Source organism: Clarias gariepinus, chromosome 13, assembly GCF_024256425.1.
Source record: "Clarias gariepinus isolate MV-2021 ecotype Netherlands chromosome 13, CGAR_prim_01v2, whole genome shotgun sequence".
In the NCBI taxonomy this organism is placed as follows: Eukaryota; Metazoa; Chordata; class Actinopteri; order Siluriformes; family Clariidae; genus Clarias; species Clarias gariepinus.
Genome location: NC_071112.1, coordinates 25,700,019 through 25,720,945, shown reverse-complemented (window position 1 = coordinate 25,720,945; position 20,927 = coordinate 25,700,019). Strand labels below are relative to the sequence as shown.

At 38.0% G+C, this 20,927-nt stretch overlaps 1 protein-coding gene across 1 annotated transcript; it reads right to left on the bottom strand.

The window, feature by feature from the left end:
- Positions 1–114: 114 nt before the first annotated feature.
- Positions 115–20,897, bottom strand: LOC128536246 (kelch domain-containing protein 1). Its single transcript, XM_053510429.1, has 13 exons — positions 20,577–20,897; positions 17,531–17,601; positions 16,055–16,172; positions 14,658–14,770; positions 8,021–8,105; positions 7,860–7,943; positions 7,643–7,723; positions 7,306–7,364; positions 6,536–6,645; positions 4,345–4,417; positions 3,988–4,072; positions 3,801–3,853; positions 115–770 (listed from the first exon to the last, which is right to left on the bottom strand). The coding sequence occupies exons 1-13, from the start codon at positions 20,778–20,780 to the stop codon at positions 620–622; spliced, it is 1,287 nt and encodes a 428-aa protein (XP_053366404.1). The 5' UTR covers positions 20,781–20,897; the 3' UTR covers positions 115–619.
- Between the last annotated feature and the right edge of the window lie 30 nt (positions 20,898–20,927).

Here is a 20,927-nt window from a genome sequence, read left to right as displayed (position 1 = left end):
GGAAGGAAACACTGAGACAATTTCGTAAAGAATTTCAAGGAAGACTTGAAGATTTATCACAAAAGGCGAATTTTTAGAGGAAAAAAAAGACCTTTATGCATGAGTTTGCTTTATTACACTTGTTTAATGTTTTTCAATACGTTTTTCACCTCCACATTACGTGTCAAACAATCTTTACAGCATAAAAATGTAAATAATATTTGATATAATTGACGTAACAGACTATCGAAAGATCATATAATTCCTCCAGTATTTAAATATACAGAAGTATTAATTTATTATTGGCGTGAAAAAATTAAGTGCGCATGCGCAGAAACGCACGGACGAATGGAGGTCACGCAGTTTACCAGCACACATGATTTAATAAACTCATATATTCACTCTGCATAATTGCATCTTATACCATGAACTCAGCAGTCAGATTAAAACTAAAATGGTGTCAAAAAGTAACTTCTTAGGTCATAAAACAGCAAATTTTATCAGTTTAATCATATTTATTTTACTGATGACAAGTAGATAATAATTACGTCACATTATTTTTATTTATGAATAAGCACTGAATCACTGGTGACATAGACATACAGTACTTTCCACATTATATTGTGTTTCCAAAAAAAGATTACTCCAGTGTTTTAATAACTCTTTGTGACTTTCTTATTGACTTGAAAAACGTTATCCTTTTCTGAAGACTGCATCTTAGTTTTGGGGGTAAATTTCCAAGCTGGGACTGAAACATTTTAGCAGCGCTTGCAATGAAGTCCTCGCATAACCTGTAATCATATAAGATTATACAATCAGTCGTGACCACAACATTTAAAGCAACAGTAACATTAGCTTAAACTTCTTTCAGTGCTTTTAGTGGTGCATCAATAAGGCCTTCTGAATGTGGATATTCAAATATATATCAGCTTAAAAGCCACATATTATTAAGCCAGATATAACAGGTTTCTAATATATTATCATTTGGGTGCTGGACGGGCTAGTCTTGGGCCCCTGCAGAGCCTTGAGTGCCCATGACCCTGTCCACAGTTTAACTGTGTACAAACCTGATTCCAAAAAAGTTGGGACACTGTACAAATTGTGAATAAAAACAGAATGCAATGATGTGGAAGTTTCAAATTTCTATATTTTATTCAGAATACAACATAGATGACATAGCAAATGTTTAAACTGAGAAAATTTATCATTTTAAGGGAAAAATAAGTTGATTTTAAATTTCATGGCATCAACACATCTCAAAAAAGTTGGGACAAGGCCATGTTTTTCACTGTGTGGAATCCCCTCTTTCTTTTTATAACAGTCTGCAAATGTTTGGGGACTAAGGAAACAAGTTGCTTTAGTTGTTCAACTGTCTTGGGTCTTCTTTGTCGCATCCTTCTCTTAATGATGCGCCAAATGTTTTCTATGGGTGCAGGCTGGCCATATCAGCACCTTGATCCTTCTCCTACGCAGCCATGATGTTGTAATTGATGCAGTATGTGGTCTGGCATTGTCATGTTGGAAAATTCAATTAAATTCCATTTTATTTGTATAGCGTTTTAGATTAGATTAGATTCAACTTTATTGTCATTACACATGTACAAGTACAAGGCAACGAAATGCAGTTTAGGTCTAACCAGAAGTGCAATTAGCAGAAAGTGCAGGATAAAGGTATAAGTTCTAAGTACACTTAAGAGAGATATGTGCAGGGAGAAGCTATGGGTAACTATTACAGAAGGATATTATACAGATTGCTGGTAACTATACTTATAAATTTACAGTGGATGAGCCGTATATACAGGTTGTTATTAACTGTAGTCAGAAATGTGCAAATAGATATGAACATAATGTGCAGGATATTATGTAAGCATAGTATACATATTGCAAGTAACTATAATTATAAATTTACAGAGGGTGGTCAATATATACAAGTTGTTATTAACTGTAGACAGGAATTTACAAATAGATATGAGGATAATGTACAGGTTGCTATTATCTATAGACAGGAATTTACAAGTAGACATGTACAGGTGGATATGAACATAATGTACAGGAATTTACAAGTAGGCATGTAGGGGTATATACTCAGTCAGAAGTTTACAAATACATTGTCCATGGATATTTGTATTTTCAAATAGGTATGTACATTTTAGTGCAGTCCATATTAAATAGTGTAATGGGAGGAGTATAGGGGTGTGTGAGGGGTGGGCAGGTGTCAATGTGGGGCAGAGGTTAATAAGGGGACAGCTCTGGGAAATAAGCTGTTCCTCAGCCTGCTGGTTCTTGACCTGGCACACCTGAAGCGCCTACCAAATGGCAGGAGAGAAAACAGTTTGTGGGCGGGGTGAGAGTAATCCTTAAGAATACTGCATGCTCTTCACACACAGTGTTTCCTTTGAATGTCCTCCACAATTTAACAATTGACATTGTTGCATTGTCGAAAATGCAAGGTCTTCCCTGAAAGAGGCAACGTCTGGATGGGAGCATATGTTGTTCTAGAACTTGGATGTACCTTTCAGCATTAATGGTGCCTTTTCAGATGTGTAGGCTGCCCATGCCACACGCACTCATGCAACCCCATACCATCAGAGATGCAGGCTTCTGAACTGAGCGCTGATTACAACTTGGGTTGTCCTTTTTCTCTTTAGTCCGGATGACATAGCGTCCCAGTTTCCCAAAAAGAACTTCAAATTTTGATTTGTCTGACCATAGAACAGTTTTCCACTTTGCCACAGTCCATTTTAAATGAGCCTTGGTCCAGAGAAAACGCCTGCGCTTCTGGATCATGTTTAGATACGGCTTTTTTTTACCTATAGAGTTTTAGCCGGGAACAGCGAATGGCACGGTGGATTGTGTTCACCGACAAGGTTTTCTGGAAGTATTCCTGAGCCCATGTTGCGATTTTCATTACAGTAACATTCCTGTAAGTGATGCAGTGCCGTCTAAAGCGCCGAAGATCACGAGCATCCAGTATGGTCTTCCAGCCTTGACCCTTACACACAGAGATTGTTCCAGGTTCTCTGAATCTTTGGAAGATATTATGCACTGTAGATGATCATAACTTTAAACTCTTCGCAATTCTTCTCTAAGAAACTCCTTTTTGATATTGTGCCAATATTTTTCGCCGCAGCATTGGTGATCCTCTGCCCATCTTGAATTCTGAGAGACACTGCCACTCTGAGAGCCTCTTTTTATACCCAGTCATGTTGCCAATTTACCTAATTAGTTGCAAATTGGACCTCAAGCTAATTCTTATATGTACAGTACATATACCTTTTTTGGCCTCTTACTGCTACCTGTTTTTGGAATGTGTGGCTCTCATAAAATCCAAAATCTGCCAATATTTGGCATGACATTTCAAAATGTCTCACTTTTAATATTTGATATGTTATCTATATTCTATTCTGAATAAAATATTGAAATTTGAAACTTTAACTTCATTGCATTCTGTTTTTATTCACAATTTGTACAGTGTTCCAACTTTTTTGAAATCGGGTTTGTGTAATTGATAATAAATCCTAATGTGTTAATGTTATGTGGTGTTACGTATATCTGTGATCAGTGTATATTAGCCTAGTTTTTAATATGAACATACATGCATGTCATTTTTTCACAATATTTTTTCATTTTCTAGAAGGAAACTAGGAATAATAGACAAGCTATTACTTGATTTTTCATATCAATTAAATATTATTATAAAATGATCATTTGATTTAAATTGATTTCTTTACTACAAAATCAAACTCTAAACCTTGAACATATTTTTTAGTGAGTTTGTGCACTATATTGTATTCACAGAACATAAAATCAGTGTTGCATACCGTATTAGAGAGTACGGCTGGGTTTGGATCACAAGAGCATCATTGCAATGACCCTATAAAGGAAAATTCTAAACATTAAATATGATGCTGATTTGGGATTGTAAGCCCTGTGAATTTAACATATAGAATGCTGAAATACAGGAATATATTATATGTAATATCAGTTGATGTGTTGCATTAGACTTACAGAGTCCACTAAAAGGATATAATCATGGCTTCCCCCAAACACAATAATATCTGAGTCCCTTCCAAGGCAAGCAGTGTGCCACAGCCTAAATACAAAACCACAAACAAATAACTAAATGTTATTGAAGTGGGAAAAAGGATTTGGCCAACTGCAGTTATTAAACTTCAATCATACATAAATACATATTTACTAAATATAAAATATTCAGTATTTACAGCAAAGTGATTAAGAAAGGTTATAAGGGTTAGGTAAGAGGGTGAAAAAGTGTCCGTAGTTATGTGGGTGTAAAAAATGCCAAGAGGCTGTGGGAGGTAAGTTTTGATAACCGTGTGGGAGGTAAGTTTTGAGTTTTCTTACCGTGGTTTGTCCATGCTCGAATGCGCAATTTCTCTCCATTCATTTGTCTTCAGATCAAACATCCAGCCATCACCTACAAGGACGTTAAACGAGTGTGAAGACAAATATTTAACACTTACTGTATTTCACCTGCACTAAACATTCGTCCTTTTTTAATCTGTGTTACTCACTACTGATCACAAATCTCTCCTCTGTTTCTTAGCAGAAACTCTATAGAATACCCTACATTAGCATGATATAACAGAAGTCAGACATTGCAAAATAATTATTGATCTCTTTTATAATTTACAGGCAACTGTGAGAGCTTCCCCTTCAATATGGCAACCCACACACATAAAAAGCAGTGAATTCAGGTGAAGGATCTATATATAGAAACAGAACACCTTTGTGGAAAATGAATAATCAAACAAGCCTTTGTTCACTGCCTAGACAATAATAAATAATAAAATAATAAATAGTTTCCATTTCCTCATCAGACATTCTGGATATTTCTCAGAATACACGACCAGGTGCTGTCTTTCACAACAGCTAATATGAGGAAAACTCTACGCTGAGTCAACCCAGGTAAAGCTGCTGGACCAGACAACATCCCAGGTAGAGTGCTCAGAGAATGTGCAGAACAGCTGGCAGATGTTCTCACCGAAAATCTTCAACATCTCTCTGAGCTGTGCCGTCGTTCCCACGTGCTTCAAGGCCACTACCATCGTCCCCGTGCCCAAAAAGTCTTCTGTGTCCTGTCTCAATGACTACCGTCACGTTGCACTTACACCCACCATCATGTGGTGCTTCAAGCAGCTCGTCATGAGACACATCAAGACCCTGCTTCCCCCCTCACTGGACCCACTGCAATTTGTGTACTGTCCTAACCGCTTAATAGATGATGCCATGTCCACTACACTCCATCTTGCCCTCACAAACTTGGACAATAAGGACACATACGTTTGAATTCTGTACATAGATTTCAGCTCAGCATTCAACACTATCATCCCCAACAACTGATCGGGAAGCTGGGCCTGTTGGGCCTGAACACCTCCCTCTGCAACTAGATCCTGGACTTTCTGACCTGAAGGCCTCAGTCAGTAAGGATCGGGAACTGCACCTCCAGCACCACCACACTGAGCACTGGGGCCCCACAAGGCTGTGTGCTCAGTCGCCTGCTGTTCACACTGCTGACTCACGACTGTGTAGCAACACAGTTCGAATCACATCATCAAGTTCGCTGATGAAACGACCGTGGTGGGTCTTATTAGCAAGAACTACGGTTCAGTGCAGAGGCTAACAGACTGGTGTAAAGACAACAACCTGTCTCTGAATGTTGACAAGACAAGCATTCAGGCACACACATCCAGATTGTGCAACAGCTTTTTTCCATAAGCTATCCGTCTTCTCAACAAAAAGGGACTGGACTGATAAACACACACACACATTATCATTTAGCCTAACTCAACTACCTCAAAACACTGACTGGACTGACTAATCAACACAAGTGAAAACACACTGACCTACTGTACACCACCAAACTACCGTACACACCATCCTGTAAATGCTATTTTGCACAATATTCTTTACTGGATTACCTTTGCACTAACTTCTTAATTCTTGCTGCTACGTTAAGGAATGTTTACTGGTTCTCCACTACCTCAACCCATCACTTAACACCACAGAGTATTATGTTATATTATGTTGTGTTTGTCGCACTTTGTTGCTCTTGTTTGCACATTTGCACGTGCACTTTATGTTGTCTGTAAAAAAAAAAAAACCTGTAGATAGTATTCCTCTCTGGGTTAGCTAGTTAGTTTTCGTTCATTTATGTTGTTCATTTATGTTGTCAAGTTAATCTGTCTTGTCTAGTAACCTGTCTGTAACTAGGCCTCTTAGTTAGCTAGTTTAGTTTTTCTGTTAATTTATGTTGTAAATTTATGTTGTACGTAGCACCTTGGTCCTAGAGGAACGTTGTTTCGTTTTACTGTGTACTAACTGTATATGGTTGACGTGACAATAAAGCCATGTAGTTGTATTACAGCTCAGTTAACAGTGAATTTTATATTTGCTAAATTTATACCCATTCATAACCAGTCATGTGTATTGACAAACATTTGGCTGAATTGTGCATACTGCAAACAACAGATAAATAAGAAAGAAACTAGTTAAATATAAATGTCTTTGATGATTTCTTAGAATACCAACTCACTCATTGGTCGGCAATCAACACTAAGTCCACCAAAGAGAAAGAGTGCCGTGTCCGAAACTGCATTTATCGTATGCCATGAACGGCCCAAAGGAAGTGTGCTGGTTGGAACGCTAAACAACAGAAAAAACAAAAACACATAAGAAATGTGGGCCATTTCCAAGCTGCTGCAGCATGCAAGCAGTTGGAGGCACACATGTCTTTGCATCAGACGGCATTACTATTTTCCATCACTAAAGGTTAGAGACCTAGCTCGAACAATTGCCAGCATGATAACACTGCTGTGCACAAAGTGAGATCCATTAAGACATGGTTTGCCATGGTTAAAGTTGAAGAACTCAAGTGAGCCCTGACCATGACCATAACCCCACTGTACAACTTTGCCAACGACTGGACCTCTGACTGCCTGTCACCCACATTACATCTGACATCAGAACCTGATCTCACTAATGCTTTTGTGACTGAATAAGCAAATCATCACATCCATCTTACAAAACCTTGTTGATTACCAGTCCAAATGAGTAGAGGCGATTATGGCAGAAAGAGAAAATCAGCTGCATATTAATGCCCATGGTTTAGAGTGTAACAGTCAGGTTTCCACATACTTTAAGGCCACACAGTGCATCTCATTTTAATGTTGTGTCATAAACAGAAAGGAAAAGAATCAATGCTATATTTCCAAGTAAAAAAGTAAAATATTCATGTGTAAATGGTCTGGAAAGTCTGAGTAAAGATTCAAAATACAATCCAGAGCTTGTGCAGAAGTTTCTTACATTTCTGACCACATCCATGTGTTTAAATCCAGGCAGTAAAGGTCTGATTTTCTTGTCTCCTGTCAAAATGAAATTCATAACAACATTCTGTAAGATACTGGAAATTTAGCAACTTTTTAAACTTTTTTATAACTTTTAAAGTTATATTTTGTCATCCGGTAAACATAATTAAAAAAAGGCAAAAATATACAATGTATAGGGATAATTACTCTTATAAAAGAGAACTTAACTGATCCACAAATAATGCAAAATTACATTTATGCAAAGTGATACAAAGAAATTACAGTAAGCTGCAAAAAAAAAGTATGATAATGTAACTGCACTCAAGGGGACATACCCTTATTCGTCCTCCACAGACATACCCTTTATTACCTACAGTGGCTGTGGCATGGGCAGCTCTCGGTGCAGGTGCATGCCCCTAGATAAAGTAAAAAATCATTAGCTTTAAAATGCCTGCCAAAGTACTTAATTTCTAAAATCAAAACAACTATAAATACATATAAATTGTATATACAAATATCGTATCTATCTTTATAAACATATAAATGTCTTACAAATGTTTGAGGTTCTGTCCAACCTTTTGATCCTGGGTCAAACACATGAACTTCGCTGTTCCAACCCCAAAAGATGTCTCCCACCTTGAAGAAGGGAACTGAAGTGCTAAGAACTAAATATTTATTTGCCTTGACCTGAATTTAATTTGCTGATAAATTACCCAAGAAGCTTCATCCACAATGAAAGTGTCAGGGTTGGTGATTTCACTAAGAAACTTATGACCATATCCACCAAAATAAATAATCCTGTCAAAGACACATGTGTTAACATTAATAAACTGGTTAAGGTGAAATCAATTTTAAAGCATAAGAATCTGAAACAGAGAATGTGGAACGTACATTGTACATGTAATTGATCAACAAACATTGCAAAATACATCTAAATGTGTCATAATGTGATGGGCAGATGATCAGAGCATCTCCAAAATGGTATGCGGTGGCTAGTGCCTATAAATATTAGTCCAAGGAAGGACAACTGGAAGCAGCGATACGCTTATGGGCGGCTCAAAAGTGCTGACTTTAATAAAAGTGCATCAGCTCAGCTGGCTGCGTATGGGACTGAGCAATAGCAGACCAGTTAAAGTATCCATGTGACCCCTGTCCACCACTAAAAGTGTCTACAATGGGCACATGAGCATCAGAACTTGACCATGGAGTAAGGTTGCCTGGTCTGGCGAATCATGTTTCTTTTATATCCTGTAGACAGCTGAGTGAGCGTGCATCACTTACCTGGGATGCACTATGGAAAGAAGGCAAGTGGCAGAAGTTCTGTGATGCGCTGGGCAATGTTTTGCTGGGAAACCTTGGGATCTCATTTTAATTCAGTTTAGTTTCATTTGTATCTAGCAATTTTAAGCATGGATATTGTTATAACGCTGACCAGGAATAACCCAATAAGATGACATAAGTTAGAAATCTTCAGAAGAACCAGAATCAGAAGGGAACCCATTCTCATTTGGGTAATACCAGATAGCAAAACTATACATAAATCCTGTTTATTGCCCTTATATTGTCAAAAGACCAGTATAACATGAACTGTGTTTAAGTTAACACAAAGTCCACATATTCACTGACATAGACAGAGACTTACAATAATGTTTGTGATGATTTTAGTATGAAAACTATTCAAGAAATTGCAGTCACAAGCCATAACACAACTCTTCATTAGTATTTTGTGGCAATATCCCCAGTTATCACAAGTATCATTAAGCAGACCATATCTGGTCATCCTCAGCAGCAGTGACTGGTCTCCATGCCAGGAATGTACGGGAATTTTTGAAATGCGTATTAATAGCCATTAGAAGGTGGTAGCACTGCGGGTTAGTGACATTTAGCACGTCAACACTCTTTTTTTGTAATCATGGATCAGTGGAACGGGCAATAAAATGTATTTCTTTTATCTCTTCTAGTTTAATTGGATTGTAAAAAAGTTCCCGTTATTTGTGTCACCCTGTATCTCCAGTATGTCAAGAAATCGCATTTTTTAACTTCACAAAAGACCTGAGTCAGGAGCACTGTGGGTGTGGGGTTACAAATGTGATATATAGAAGAATTACTATGCTATTTGAAAGTGCAGGGAAATATTGGGTCCTTTATGGACATTTTTGAGGGGTGGGTTAGAATATGTATGGGGCAGTTTGAGAAGAGTCATTGTAAGAACTGTAAGTCTGGGTCAGTATAAAAAGCTAGACAATTTCAAAAATGACATCTGTAGATTTCTGATTTTTTATAAGTATTCATTATTTTGTTTATTTCATTGTAAATCAAAATAAAAAAATAATGACGGTCATCGTCTTATTATTATTATTTTTTTTTTTTAGACGGCAGCCAGCTCGTAGGTGCTTTTCCATAAACAGATGTTTTCTCGGTCACTTCTACGTAAACATAATTCCGGAATCTCCTGGTGTAACAGCCTTTGATCCAGGTGATCCTACTGCTGCTACATACTCATCTGGTTTTATTCAAAATTCTGTTATATTTACATTTACATTTAGGCATTTGGCAGACGCTCTTATCCAGAGCGACTTACAAAAAGTGCTTTAATGTTTACAACATTGGATACATACTTACACTGGGTTAACTAGGTTAATAACTAAGTACCATTAGTCCAACACAACTGAGAAGAGTTTTTTTTTTTTTTTTTTTTTTTTTTGGGGGGGGGGGGGGGGGGTTAGTCCAAATACTGGAGAAACAGATGCGTCTTGAGTCGTCGTTTAAAGATAGTCAAAGTCTCTGATGTACGGACATCTAGAGGAAGTTCATTCCACCACCTAGGTGCCAGAACAGAAAAGAGCCTGGATGAATGCCGCCCTCGATCCCTGAGAGATGGTGGGATGAGGCGAGCAGTGCTGGAGGATCGGAGGGAACGTGGTGCAGTTCGTGGTGTAATTAGCGCAGAGAGGTAAGTGGGTGCTGGGCCATTTTTAGCTTTGTAGGCAAGCATCAGTGTTTTGAATTTGATGCGGGCAGCTACAGGAAGCCAGTGCAGGGAGCGGAGGAGTGGGGTGGTGTGGGAAAACTTGGGAAGGTTAAAAACGAGTCGTGCTGCTGCATTCTGGATCAGTTGCAGAGGACGGATCGTGGACAAAGGCAGGCCTGCCAGGAGCGAGTTGCAGTAGTCCAGTCTTGAAATAACGAGGGACTGAACAAGCACCTGAGTAGCCTGTGAAGAAAGAAATGGGCGAATTCTTCTGATATTGTACAGAAGAAATCGACAAGAGCGAGTAAGGTTAGCGATGTGTGGAGAAAATGACAGATGATTGTCCACGGTTACCCCAAGATTGCGGGCAGTGGTTGACGGAGTGATTTGGTTGTTGTCCATGGATATCACAAGGTCTTGACCTGGAGATGAGTCACAAGGGATAAACAACAGTTCGGTTTTACTGAGATTAAGCTTCAGCTGATGAGCAGCCATCCAAAAAGAGATGTCTGCCAGACATGCTGAGATCCGGGTGGAAACCTGAGTGTCAGAGGGAGGAAAGGAGAGAACAAGTTGGGTGTCGTCTGCATAACAGTGGTATGAGAATCCATGCGATAATATGACCTTACCAAGAGACCGGGTATAGAGGGAGAACAGAAGAGGACCAAGTACTGAGCCCTGCGGGACACCAGTAGAGAGTCTACGTGGGGCAGATGTAGATCCCCTCCATGTTACCTCATATGACCTTTCTTTTAGGTAAGAAGCAAACCATTGCCACGCTGTTCCACGAATTCCAAGGCTTGTAAGAATAGATAATAGAATCTTGTGGTTCACGGTGTCAAATGCAGCTGACAGGTCCAGGAGGATGAGGACAGATGAAAGTTTAGCAGATCTAGCAGCATGGAGCTTCTCAGTGACTGACAGAAGGGCAGTCTCTGTGGAATGTGCCACTTTGAATCCAGATTGGTTTGGGTCATTAAGGTTGTTCTGTGAGAGATAAAGAGACATTTGATTATAAACCGTTCTTTCAAGAATTTTGGAAATAAAAGAGAGCAGTGATACCGGGCGATAGTTGTTAACTTCTGATGGGTCCAGGCAGGGTTTCTTGAGGATGGGAATAACCCTCGCTCTCTTAAAAGCGGCAGGAACATGACCAGATGATATGGATTGGTTGATGATGGCTGTGGTGAAGGGAAGGAGGTCTCGTGAGATGGCCTGGAGCATTGTGGAGGGGATTGGGTCTAATGAACAGGTGGTGGGGTTAGATGACGAGATGATCTGTTGAATCTCGTCAGATGACAAGTTGGAAAATTCTACTAAAGGAGGGAAGGAAAGGTCCTGAGGTTCTGCCGTAGGAGTTTGGTTGAGAGCGAAGGACTGGCGGATTGCTGCAATCTTCCCATCGTAGAATGTGGCAAAATCGTCAGCAGTCAGAGAGGAAGGGGCAGGAGGAGTCGGTGGGTTGAGTAGTGAGGAGAAGATGTTGTGGAGTTTGCCAGGATCATGTGCAGACGCTTCCAACTTTTGTCTGAAGAAGGTAGTTTTGGCAGAAGTCACATCACATGAGAATTTGGAAAGAAGAGTCTGGTAAGAGATGAGATCTGCATCAAGCTGTGATTTCTTCCATCTTCTCTCCGCAGTTCTTAATTCTCTCCTGTTGTTGCGCAGTACATCAGATAGCCAAGGAGCAGGACAAGACGTCTTCCTTGGTTTAGATGACAGCGGGCAAAGGAGATCTATGGATGAGGAGAGAGAGGAGAGGAAAGTTTCAGTCGCAGTCTCTAGTGGTAAAGAGGAGAAGGAGTCTGGGTCTGGGAGGAATGATAGGGTGTATGAAGACACAGAGGAAGGGGAGACAGAGTGAAGGTTTTTGCGGGTAAAAGAGACATTTTGGTGGTTAGGTTTACATAGAATGGGAAGGGTTATGGTGAAGGATACCAGGTAATGATCCGATTTATGAAGAGGAATAGTAGTGATATCTGTGACTGGGGAAGGGCGGCAGAAAACAAGGTCGAGAGAATTTCCTGCCTTGTGTGTAGGAGGGCAGCTGTTTAGAGTTAAAGAGAAGGAGTTAAGGAGAGGGAGAAGGAAAGAGGATTGGAGTTTATCAGATGGAAGGTTGAAATCTCCTAGAACAGTGAGAGCAGTGTTAGCAGAAGGAAAAAGACTAAGAAGTATGTCCATTTCATCTAGAAAGTTTCCTAGAGAGCCAGGAGGACGGTAAATAACTAAGATGTGGAGGTTAATTGGAGAGGTTACCTTAACTGCATGAAATTCAAATGATGAAAAACTGAGATGAGACAGGGTGATGGGCGAGAAGGACCATCTCTTGGACAACAGGAGACCCGTACCACCACCTCTGCCAGTTTCTCGTGGAGTGTGAGAGAATACATAGGCAGAGGATAGGGCAGCCGGTGTAGCTGAGTTCTGAGGAGATATCCAGGTCTCAGTCAGTGCCAGAAAGTCAAAAGAGTAATGAGTAGCTAGGGCAGAGATAAAGTCTGCTTTCTTTACAGCAGATTGGCAGTTCCAGAGCCCACCTACCACCAGTGCAGGACAATGAGACAGTACTGGAGGGTAGATGAGGTTTCTGGGAGATCTGCCTCTGCTGTGTGAGTAAAAGCATCTTGGTCTGTGAGAACTGACAGAGATAGGTTGAAGACACATGCTAGACTGAGGCAACTGTTTATAAAAACTTGTAACTTCTTGGCAAACAAGAGTTTAAATCAATTCTTTGTGCACTACCTTTGTTGCAGGATGTTCTTATTAACCGCTACAGACACTTGTGTCACCTTCAATATATGTAGCTAAGCCCTGCCCACAATTCACACCTTAAGGAAGCCTGAAACTACTCTTGATTAATTACCTGAGAACTAATTGCTTTAGACCTACTTCAATCACACTGCAATCAACACTACCAAACAGCAAAAACTAGGTACAGTATACAGTATGAACTAATTGTGTTTTCAAAAACAGTACAAAAGTTAAAAACCTACCTTACCAGTGGAGAAGAATCCAATTTAGAAAACTAAAGCACACTCTTAACTTATGATCAGTGAATGTTTCATTACCAATAAGTGCTTTAGATTTAAGAGATCTATTTGTAAAAGATATATGTTGTATTTATCATTCATGGCATTTATATTAATGTTACTTTGACACGTGCTGCTTACCTTTACATTGTTAGACCAAGTACACCCCATCATGCAACAGTTTTGCCTAACGGCATTAGCCTTATTCAGATTGATAATGTGCAAAAAACTGTCCTGTTGCTCAAACCATTGCCAACAAATGGTTAGAGCTGTTTGATGGCACCTAGTTTTGATGGCTTAAGTTTTATTGTCATATCTATATGAGAGAAAGTTGAAATAGAAAGTTATGGACTCTTATATTTTCAATCATGGAGATTAACAGAATAATGATGATGAACTAAACATACTACTAACATTTACATGTTTTTCACCCAAATGAGGATGGGTTCCCTGTTGAGTCCGGTTCCTCTCAAGGTTTCTTCCTACTACCATCTCAGGGAGTTTTTCCTTGCCACTGTCGCCCTCGGCTTGCTCACCAGGGACTATCTGACCATTTCTGATTCATACACATTCAAATTCCATACAAACTTAAATAATTCTTTTGATTGTGTAAAGCTGCTTTGGGACAATGCCAATTGTTAAAAGCGCTATACAAATAAAATTGAATTGAATTAACATTCAGACTAAAACGCAAGTAAACACTAAAAGGCAAAAAAATACAGAACCATTTAAAAGGTTTGGACATTCAATGTTTTTTCTCTATTTCTATTATTTTCTACATTGTATATTAATACTAAAGGCGAGAATTCAATAGAAGAGTCCATAACTTTTACACAACTTTTTGACGCGATTATACATGACAAAGTCTGCAAGATGTTTGTTACTACTGCAATATTTTACCTTTACTGAGCACTTTATTAGGAATAATATATAAACCCAAACTGGCTGTTTGAATGTTATAGCCTATTCAAGTTTTGCATCTTTTCCTGGTCACAGTTTGGCCATTTTGTAATTCTGGAGCTACTTTGAGTATGATAATGCACCGTGCCATGAGATAAAAGTTGTTGAAAACTGGTTTCATTAACTTTAATAACTTTTTTTTCTCATATCGGAATCCAATAGAACACTTTTGGGACGTAGAAGAATGGGAGATTCACAGCTGTAAATTTACAGCAATAATTGACATGGATCAGAAATGTTTTCGACATCTTGTAAAATCCAAAACATAAAAAATTAGACTACTTTCAGAGCAAAGAAAGGTCCTACTCAGTAACAGTTTCTAATAAAGTGCTCTGGGAGTGCATACTTAGCCATTTTTTTACAGCTCAGTTACATACATGCTCCTACCTTCCTTGGTAAACCCAACAGGAAAGCTTGTCACGGGGTGAGGGCCTTAACCCTGAGAAATGACTTAACTTCTTCCATGCATATTTTCCATCATGGAGATGGACAGAATAGTGCTAGAACAAAACATACAACTTAACATTCAGACTAGAAGGCAAAGACACACCAAATGGTCAAAAGTACAGTACCAGTCAAAAGTTTGGAAAATTTCTAATTGAATTTTTATTTATTTAATTATTTCTATTGTTTTCTACATTGTATATTAATAATAAAACCATTTAAATTAAGACAGAACAAATATGAAATTATGTAGTCAACATTTAAATAACAATAAAAACATGTTAAATAACCCAGTATATGTTTTATATTTACAATTTAAGTATCCACCTTTTGGTTTGATGATGGCTTTGGACACTCTTGGCGTTCTCTTAGTCTTGAAGGAGTTCCCAGAGGTGTTATGTACTTGTTGGTGGCTTTTCCTTTACTCTCTGGTCCATCATTAACCATCTTAATTGAATTTAGATCAGATGATTGTGAAGGCCAGGAGAAAAATGCTGTGGGATGCTATGCTGGTTGAGTGACCCTTAATTTGGACAAAGTCACCACCATTGTCAACAGCAAAGCACCATTACACCTCATCACAGGGGGAAATACATATTCAGGAACTGTATGTTCACCCTCTTAATGCCTAGCTGACATCATAGCTAAATGTAGCTACTTTGGACAATTTGAAATATAAAACATATAGTGGGTTATTTAACACTTTTGTGTTTATTACATTATTCCACACATGTTCTTTCATAGTTTGGATATCTTCAGTACAATGTCAAAACAATTAAAATAAAGAAAACCAACTGAAAGAGAAGGTGTGTCCAAACTTTTAACACCTGACCATTACACCCACATGAATTTGTTGACATTATAACATAAAAAACACACAAAAAATGTATTAAGAGTTCTCCTTTGCACATTACAACCTCTAGTCTTCTGTTCAACACATCCAATACGATTTTAGAATTGTTAGACGTGGGGATTTGCCCATATAGCCACAATAGCATTATTAAAGTCAAGCATTGATGTAGGGGGTGAAAGGTCTGACATTCAGTCTGCAAAACAATTCAACTCCATTTAAGTGCAGGCCACTCGAGTTCTTCCACTGTGCCAAATGGCAAATAATGTCTTTATAGACCTTGGTTTACGCATGGGCTATGGTTCTGGTAGATCAGGCTGGGGTTAGTTCCTTATTATAAGTGAAGAAAAATCCTAATTCTATAGCATAAAAATACATGCTAGACAATTTTGTGCCTCCAGCATATGGGTATGATGGGCAGGCGTCCACATACTTTTGGCCATGTAGTGTATATGATTTAAATCTTTTTGATGACTGACAATAGGATTACCTCATTGATTTGACCATCATCACTGCAACCACCAAATACATACATGTTTCCATTTAGATTGCAACCGCAGGTACCTGACATGGATGGAGGAACTTCCCCACCCATGTAACACATTTTCCTATAAGACATATAAGTGCATTAAAATTTACATTAGACTACATTAGGCCATTTTAAATGTATGAATGCATCAGTTGTTCTGGTTGTGTACTTGAATTGTGACAATTCTTAAAAATCATTATACTCCTTGTTGTAAACAAATATACAGTAGTTGAGGACAGAAGTTTTACATAGACTCATGAGCATGAATGCCATGGCAATATTATTTTATTATAATTATTATTATTATTATGGGCACATCAGAGTAAAAGGACTAAGTGCATGAATTGTGCAGAATTGTGACTTCCAGACTACCTGTATATACTGAATGACTTTGTTATTCCCTGCTGACATGGGAATATTACAGGACTTAACATTTTAAAGAGTGGTTATGAAAGCATGATGAATTATTTACACAAATTAACTGGCTATAACACTATGTGCAGCTAGTAGATTTAGAAAATTTAACATGCGGTGGCAAATATTTTTCGCATGGTGGCATGGGAAGGCAGTATACAGAGAGGTATGTATTATCATCTATACGATTCCTCCTGTATTCAGGGTGGCAGGGGGGCCTGGAGCCTATCCCAGGAGACTAAGGGCAAAAAGTGGGATACATCCTTCGCAGGGTACATACATTGTGGGGTACATACAAACACTCTGCGATCATTCACGCACTACATCTGCATGTCTTTAAACTATGCGAGAAAACTAGAGTACCTGGAGGAAAACACCAAGCATGGGTTGATTCAGTTTAACGTCCTTTAGCACGCTTTACCTTAAGCAGGCACTTTTTGTAGCAAAAACAAGTTTTAGGCAAAAATATGAGAATTTAGGGCAATGGTGGCTCAGTGATTGAGGCTTAAAGTAAATATCAGGGGGTCAAGCCACAGAACTGCGAAGCTGCTGCTGTTAATCCAACAAGTGCTGTCAAACAAAACCCTTTTTTATGTTGACATAGAGAACCTACCAGCATAATCATGATCACTAATGCTGAGTGATTTTTTCAGCGTCGCAACTTAAGGCATTTCGGGACTTCAGCACCAGAAAATTAAATATTTAAATCTTTGTAAGTATATTCTTGAAACTGTAATGGCATAATTTTAAAAATGTTGATAGACAAGCCAAAATAAATCATTTTTATCAACATTATTAATATGCACCATATTTTGAGGCGTTTCTTCTATGAAATATGTATGGTATACAGTATAATCATTCTGCCCATACAGCTGAAAAGCTGAAAGACATAACTGAAAGTTCAATATTGCCATGACATTTATTATGTACAGTATGTATGTAAACATCTGACTTAAATGTATGTGCACATGAAAGCTTCAATGTATGATATAATAATATTGTAAAGAACATTATAAATAATACCATAATCCTGTGTCCAGGTCATACAACCAGATCTCATTGTTTGGGAGGAAGACTTCATGACCAGCAACTGACTTAAAAATGTAAAAAAAAATGGGATCAAATATAAGTCACAGGCTTTCTCATTCCGCAACATTGTTCTACACATAAAAAATCTGTTTATTGTTAGCACCAAAGTACAAGCAGCTTACACATAGGCCTAGAGAGAAAAAAACTGAAGTAAGAGGATCATTTTTAAAAGCAGGGGATGTCACAGATAATTTCTATATTCTTTAATCAGGAAAATATGATGAAGAATATTTAAAGTCATACCAGCTACAAGAAATTAATAGTTTGTGCTATATTCTTCCAGTTTGTGATAGGAATAAATGTTTTAAAAAATGCTTGAATGCAGGTCATCTAAAGAGAGATGTGTTGTTGTTTTTTAATAGTTTTTAAAATACAATGTACTTAGATATGTTTCCAAACAGTTTCCACCGATTTTCCTAAGTGTGTTTTAATTAACCATAAAAATTAATAAAATTAGGGACAGTCCCAACTAAATAAAAATAAAAATATATAGTAGCAAGCACTCTGCACCACCCAGGTGGATCAGAAAAACAATAGGCAGTAGGCACATGCATTTAAAGAGGATATACTTTAAATCCTCTTAGAAAAAGGGACATTTTATGTTTAGGCCTCCCAAAAGCCAGTGTGGTGTCCTCAATGTGATGTCACACAGAAAATTATTAATCACCTTTTGGCATAAGTTTAATGCATCGTCACAGCTGACCCATTTAGGATATCAAAGATTTTGCATCCTCAATGTCTTGAGATCACATTCATCGGCAATCATATAAATTCTCTAGGAAGAGTATTAGTTCCATTTGGTGTGTTTTGCAAATGACCCAGAATAACGGACTTACTAATGAGTAGAGGCCATGACATGCATGGATTTGTTCAGCTCAGTAAGCTCTAAATGTGTACTGTTTTTTTTTTCTGTGCATACATGCTATGAGCTATGCAGCAAAATCTCTCAGGTATCCTAATGGCAGCAAATTTCAAACTGTCTGCCAATTTTCATTATTTTTTTTAAACCTATTAAGGTCACCAAAAAGCCCTAATGCTGGAAAAAAAATCCTTAGAAGGGCCAAGAGGGCCCTCACACACTATGACGACATACGGCTGATGTCATAGTGCTTGGGACCTAAAAAAATCTTTAAATCACTGTTTTCTAATGTGTGGGCTATGACAAAACATAAGCAACAAAATATCATTATATCCATCCATCCAGGAACATCTGTACTTCAACTAGAAACTGTGTCGCCAATAGTGATTACCACTCTATTTATTTCCATTTTACCATTCTATTTAAACCTTGGATTCCAAGCAAGCATGCCTGTATATTAAAGTAAATTTCCCCATAAGAAATAATGAAAACTCCAATCATTCATTGCACAACCCAAAATATTCATATAAAAAATAATTAATACAAAATATTAAGTAAAAAATCAAACACACACGCATGGTCACAATGTTATAATAAACAGTACACGCACGCACACAGATGTTGACTATACGAGTAAGGCACACGCACTGAGACTGAGCATGTCAGTTGTGATCACATGATGCTCGGCAGACAAAGCACGTGCGTACTACTTGTATATCAAGTCTTTGCTCGCTTATTAAGCTAAAATTTAATTAAAAAATATATATATATAACGCTTAGCCCCCAAGTGGTGCAGTAGTAAAGTTCGATCCCCAAGTGATGCTGTAGGCTCAGGGGCAACTGTGAGCTCACGCAAGCGGAAGGAGCGGATAGTACCAAGTGGATTTTGATATACTCCTTCTAGAGGATTTATACAATCGCCCCCAAACTGGGCCACTATGATCTTAAGGGTTTTTCTTTTTATATCTCAAACATCTCAGCTGTGGCAATGCCTTAAACTCAGGCACGTGCACACATAGAGATCAAAGGGGGCTTGAGCACCTGCCCTTTTTATTCCTGGAGAGAAAGTGGGCTGCTTTTTTTTTTTTTTTTAAATATTATATATTTCTGTTTGCGCACAGCTTCCCTATCAAACAAATATATTTATTGAAGAATAGTCTATTTAAATATCAGGTCAGGAGTTCTGAAGCGAAACCCCCCCCAACCCCCGCACATCATATACATACACACTCACTTGCAGGGAGCAGCAGCCCCTCTCTCCCATTAGTGTTTTTAATAAGGCTCGAATTTACTGCTGATTAGCCAAAGACAAATATATAGTTAACCTGTGTTTTGCTAGCATGCATGCCTCATGAGCTACTAGACTAGCTAATGTGTAGGGGATAATCGCTATATATTATCCCGCTTATGATTTAAGTTAACAAAATACCAGCAACAACCCTCTTCAGTTTAGCGTGAATATTTGTGTTGATTTAAAAGTGTTATGTGTTCTGATAACACCGAAATAATTAAAATGATGTAGTGCCTTGTGCAAAAAAATAAACAAATTATTATTAAAACACACCCCTCTGCTTGATGCAGTTATTTTGGTTATTCTAATCTAAATATATACTTGAAACTAGTAGCATAGAAAATGTTTTCAAAACATGCACATTGTGGAATGGTTTCCTTTGCTGCTCTATAAACCTAGTGAATACTAAGGAGACCATGGTTTCTGTGTGAACTGATTATTTTGTAGACATCTTTTGAAAATTAAACAATTGCATGAGTTTGAGGAAGATATTAACTTTTTAAAAATTAACTTTTTTAATTATTTTTTTTTAAAAGGAAGTCAGTGTTGCGTTAATATATATATATATATATATATATATATATATATATATATTTTTTTTTTTTGTTTAAAAGAAGAAATGTCTGTGCACGTCCCTGCTTAAACTTATGCTGGAAAGTGGCTAATGACTTCCTGAGTGACGTCACATTGAGTGACATCATGGTATGATGCTTTTTGCCAGCAACCTCAGCATTCTTAGGTTTGTGAATGTCTGCTTAAAAACTTTGTAATGTAAGAGATAATCTGTGCATTTATTCGCACTGCACCTGCGGACCTGCAGCACTACTTACCACATAACCTCCCCACACAAATAAAGTATTTTCTGAAACCACAGCCGTGTGTCCGCTTCTTTCTCGCGGTACAGGTTCGGTATTTGATGCTGCCATTGACTTCATTGATTTATTAAAAACTTTTAAGCCCCGTGTTCCTCCTCCGCCACTGTGTTTACATCGCACTGTGTTTAACTGGGCACGGAGTACTGCGGAATAGAACATGATAAGAGTTATTATGGGTTAATATTCGTTATTTTTCATATAGAAATTTATAACCTCCTATAAATACCACTGTGTCATTTCAAGATTTTACAGTATTATAAAGTAATCAGACTAAGCTCTTTTTTTACGCAAACGCTATGAGGATTT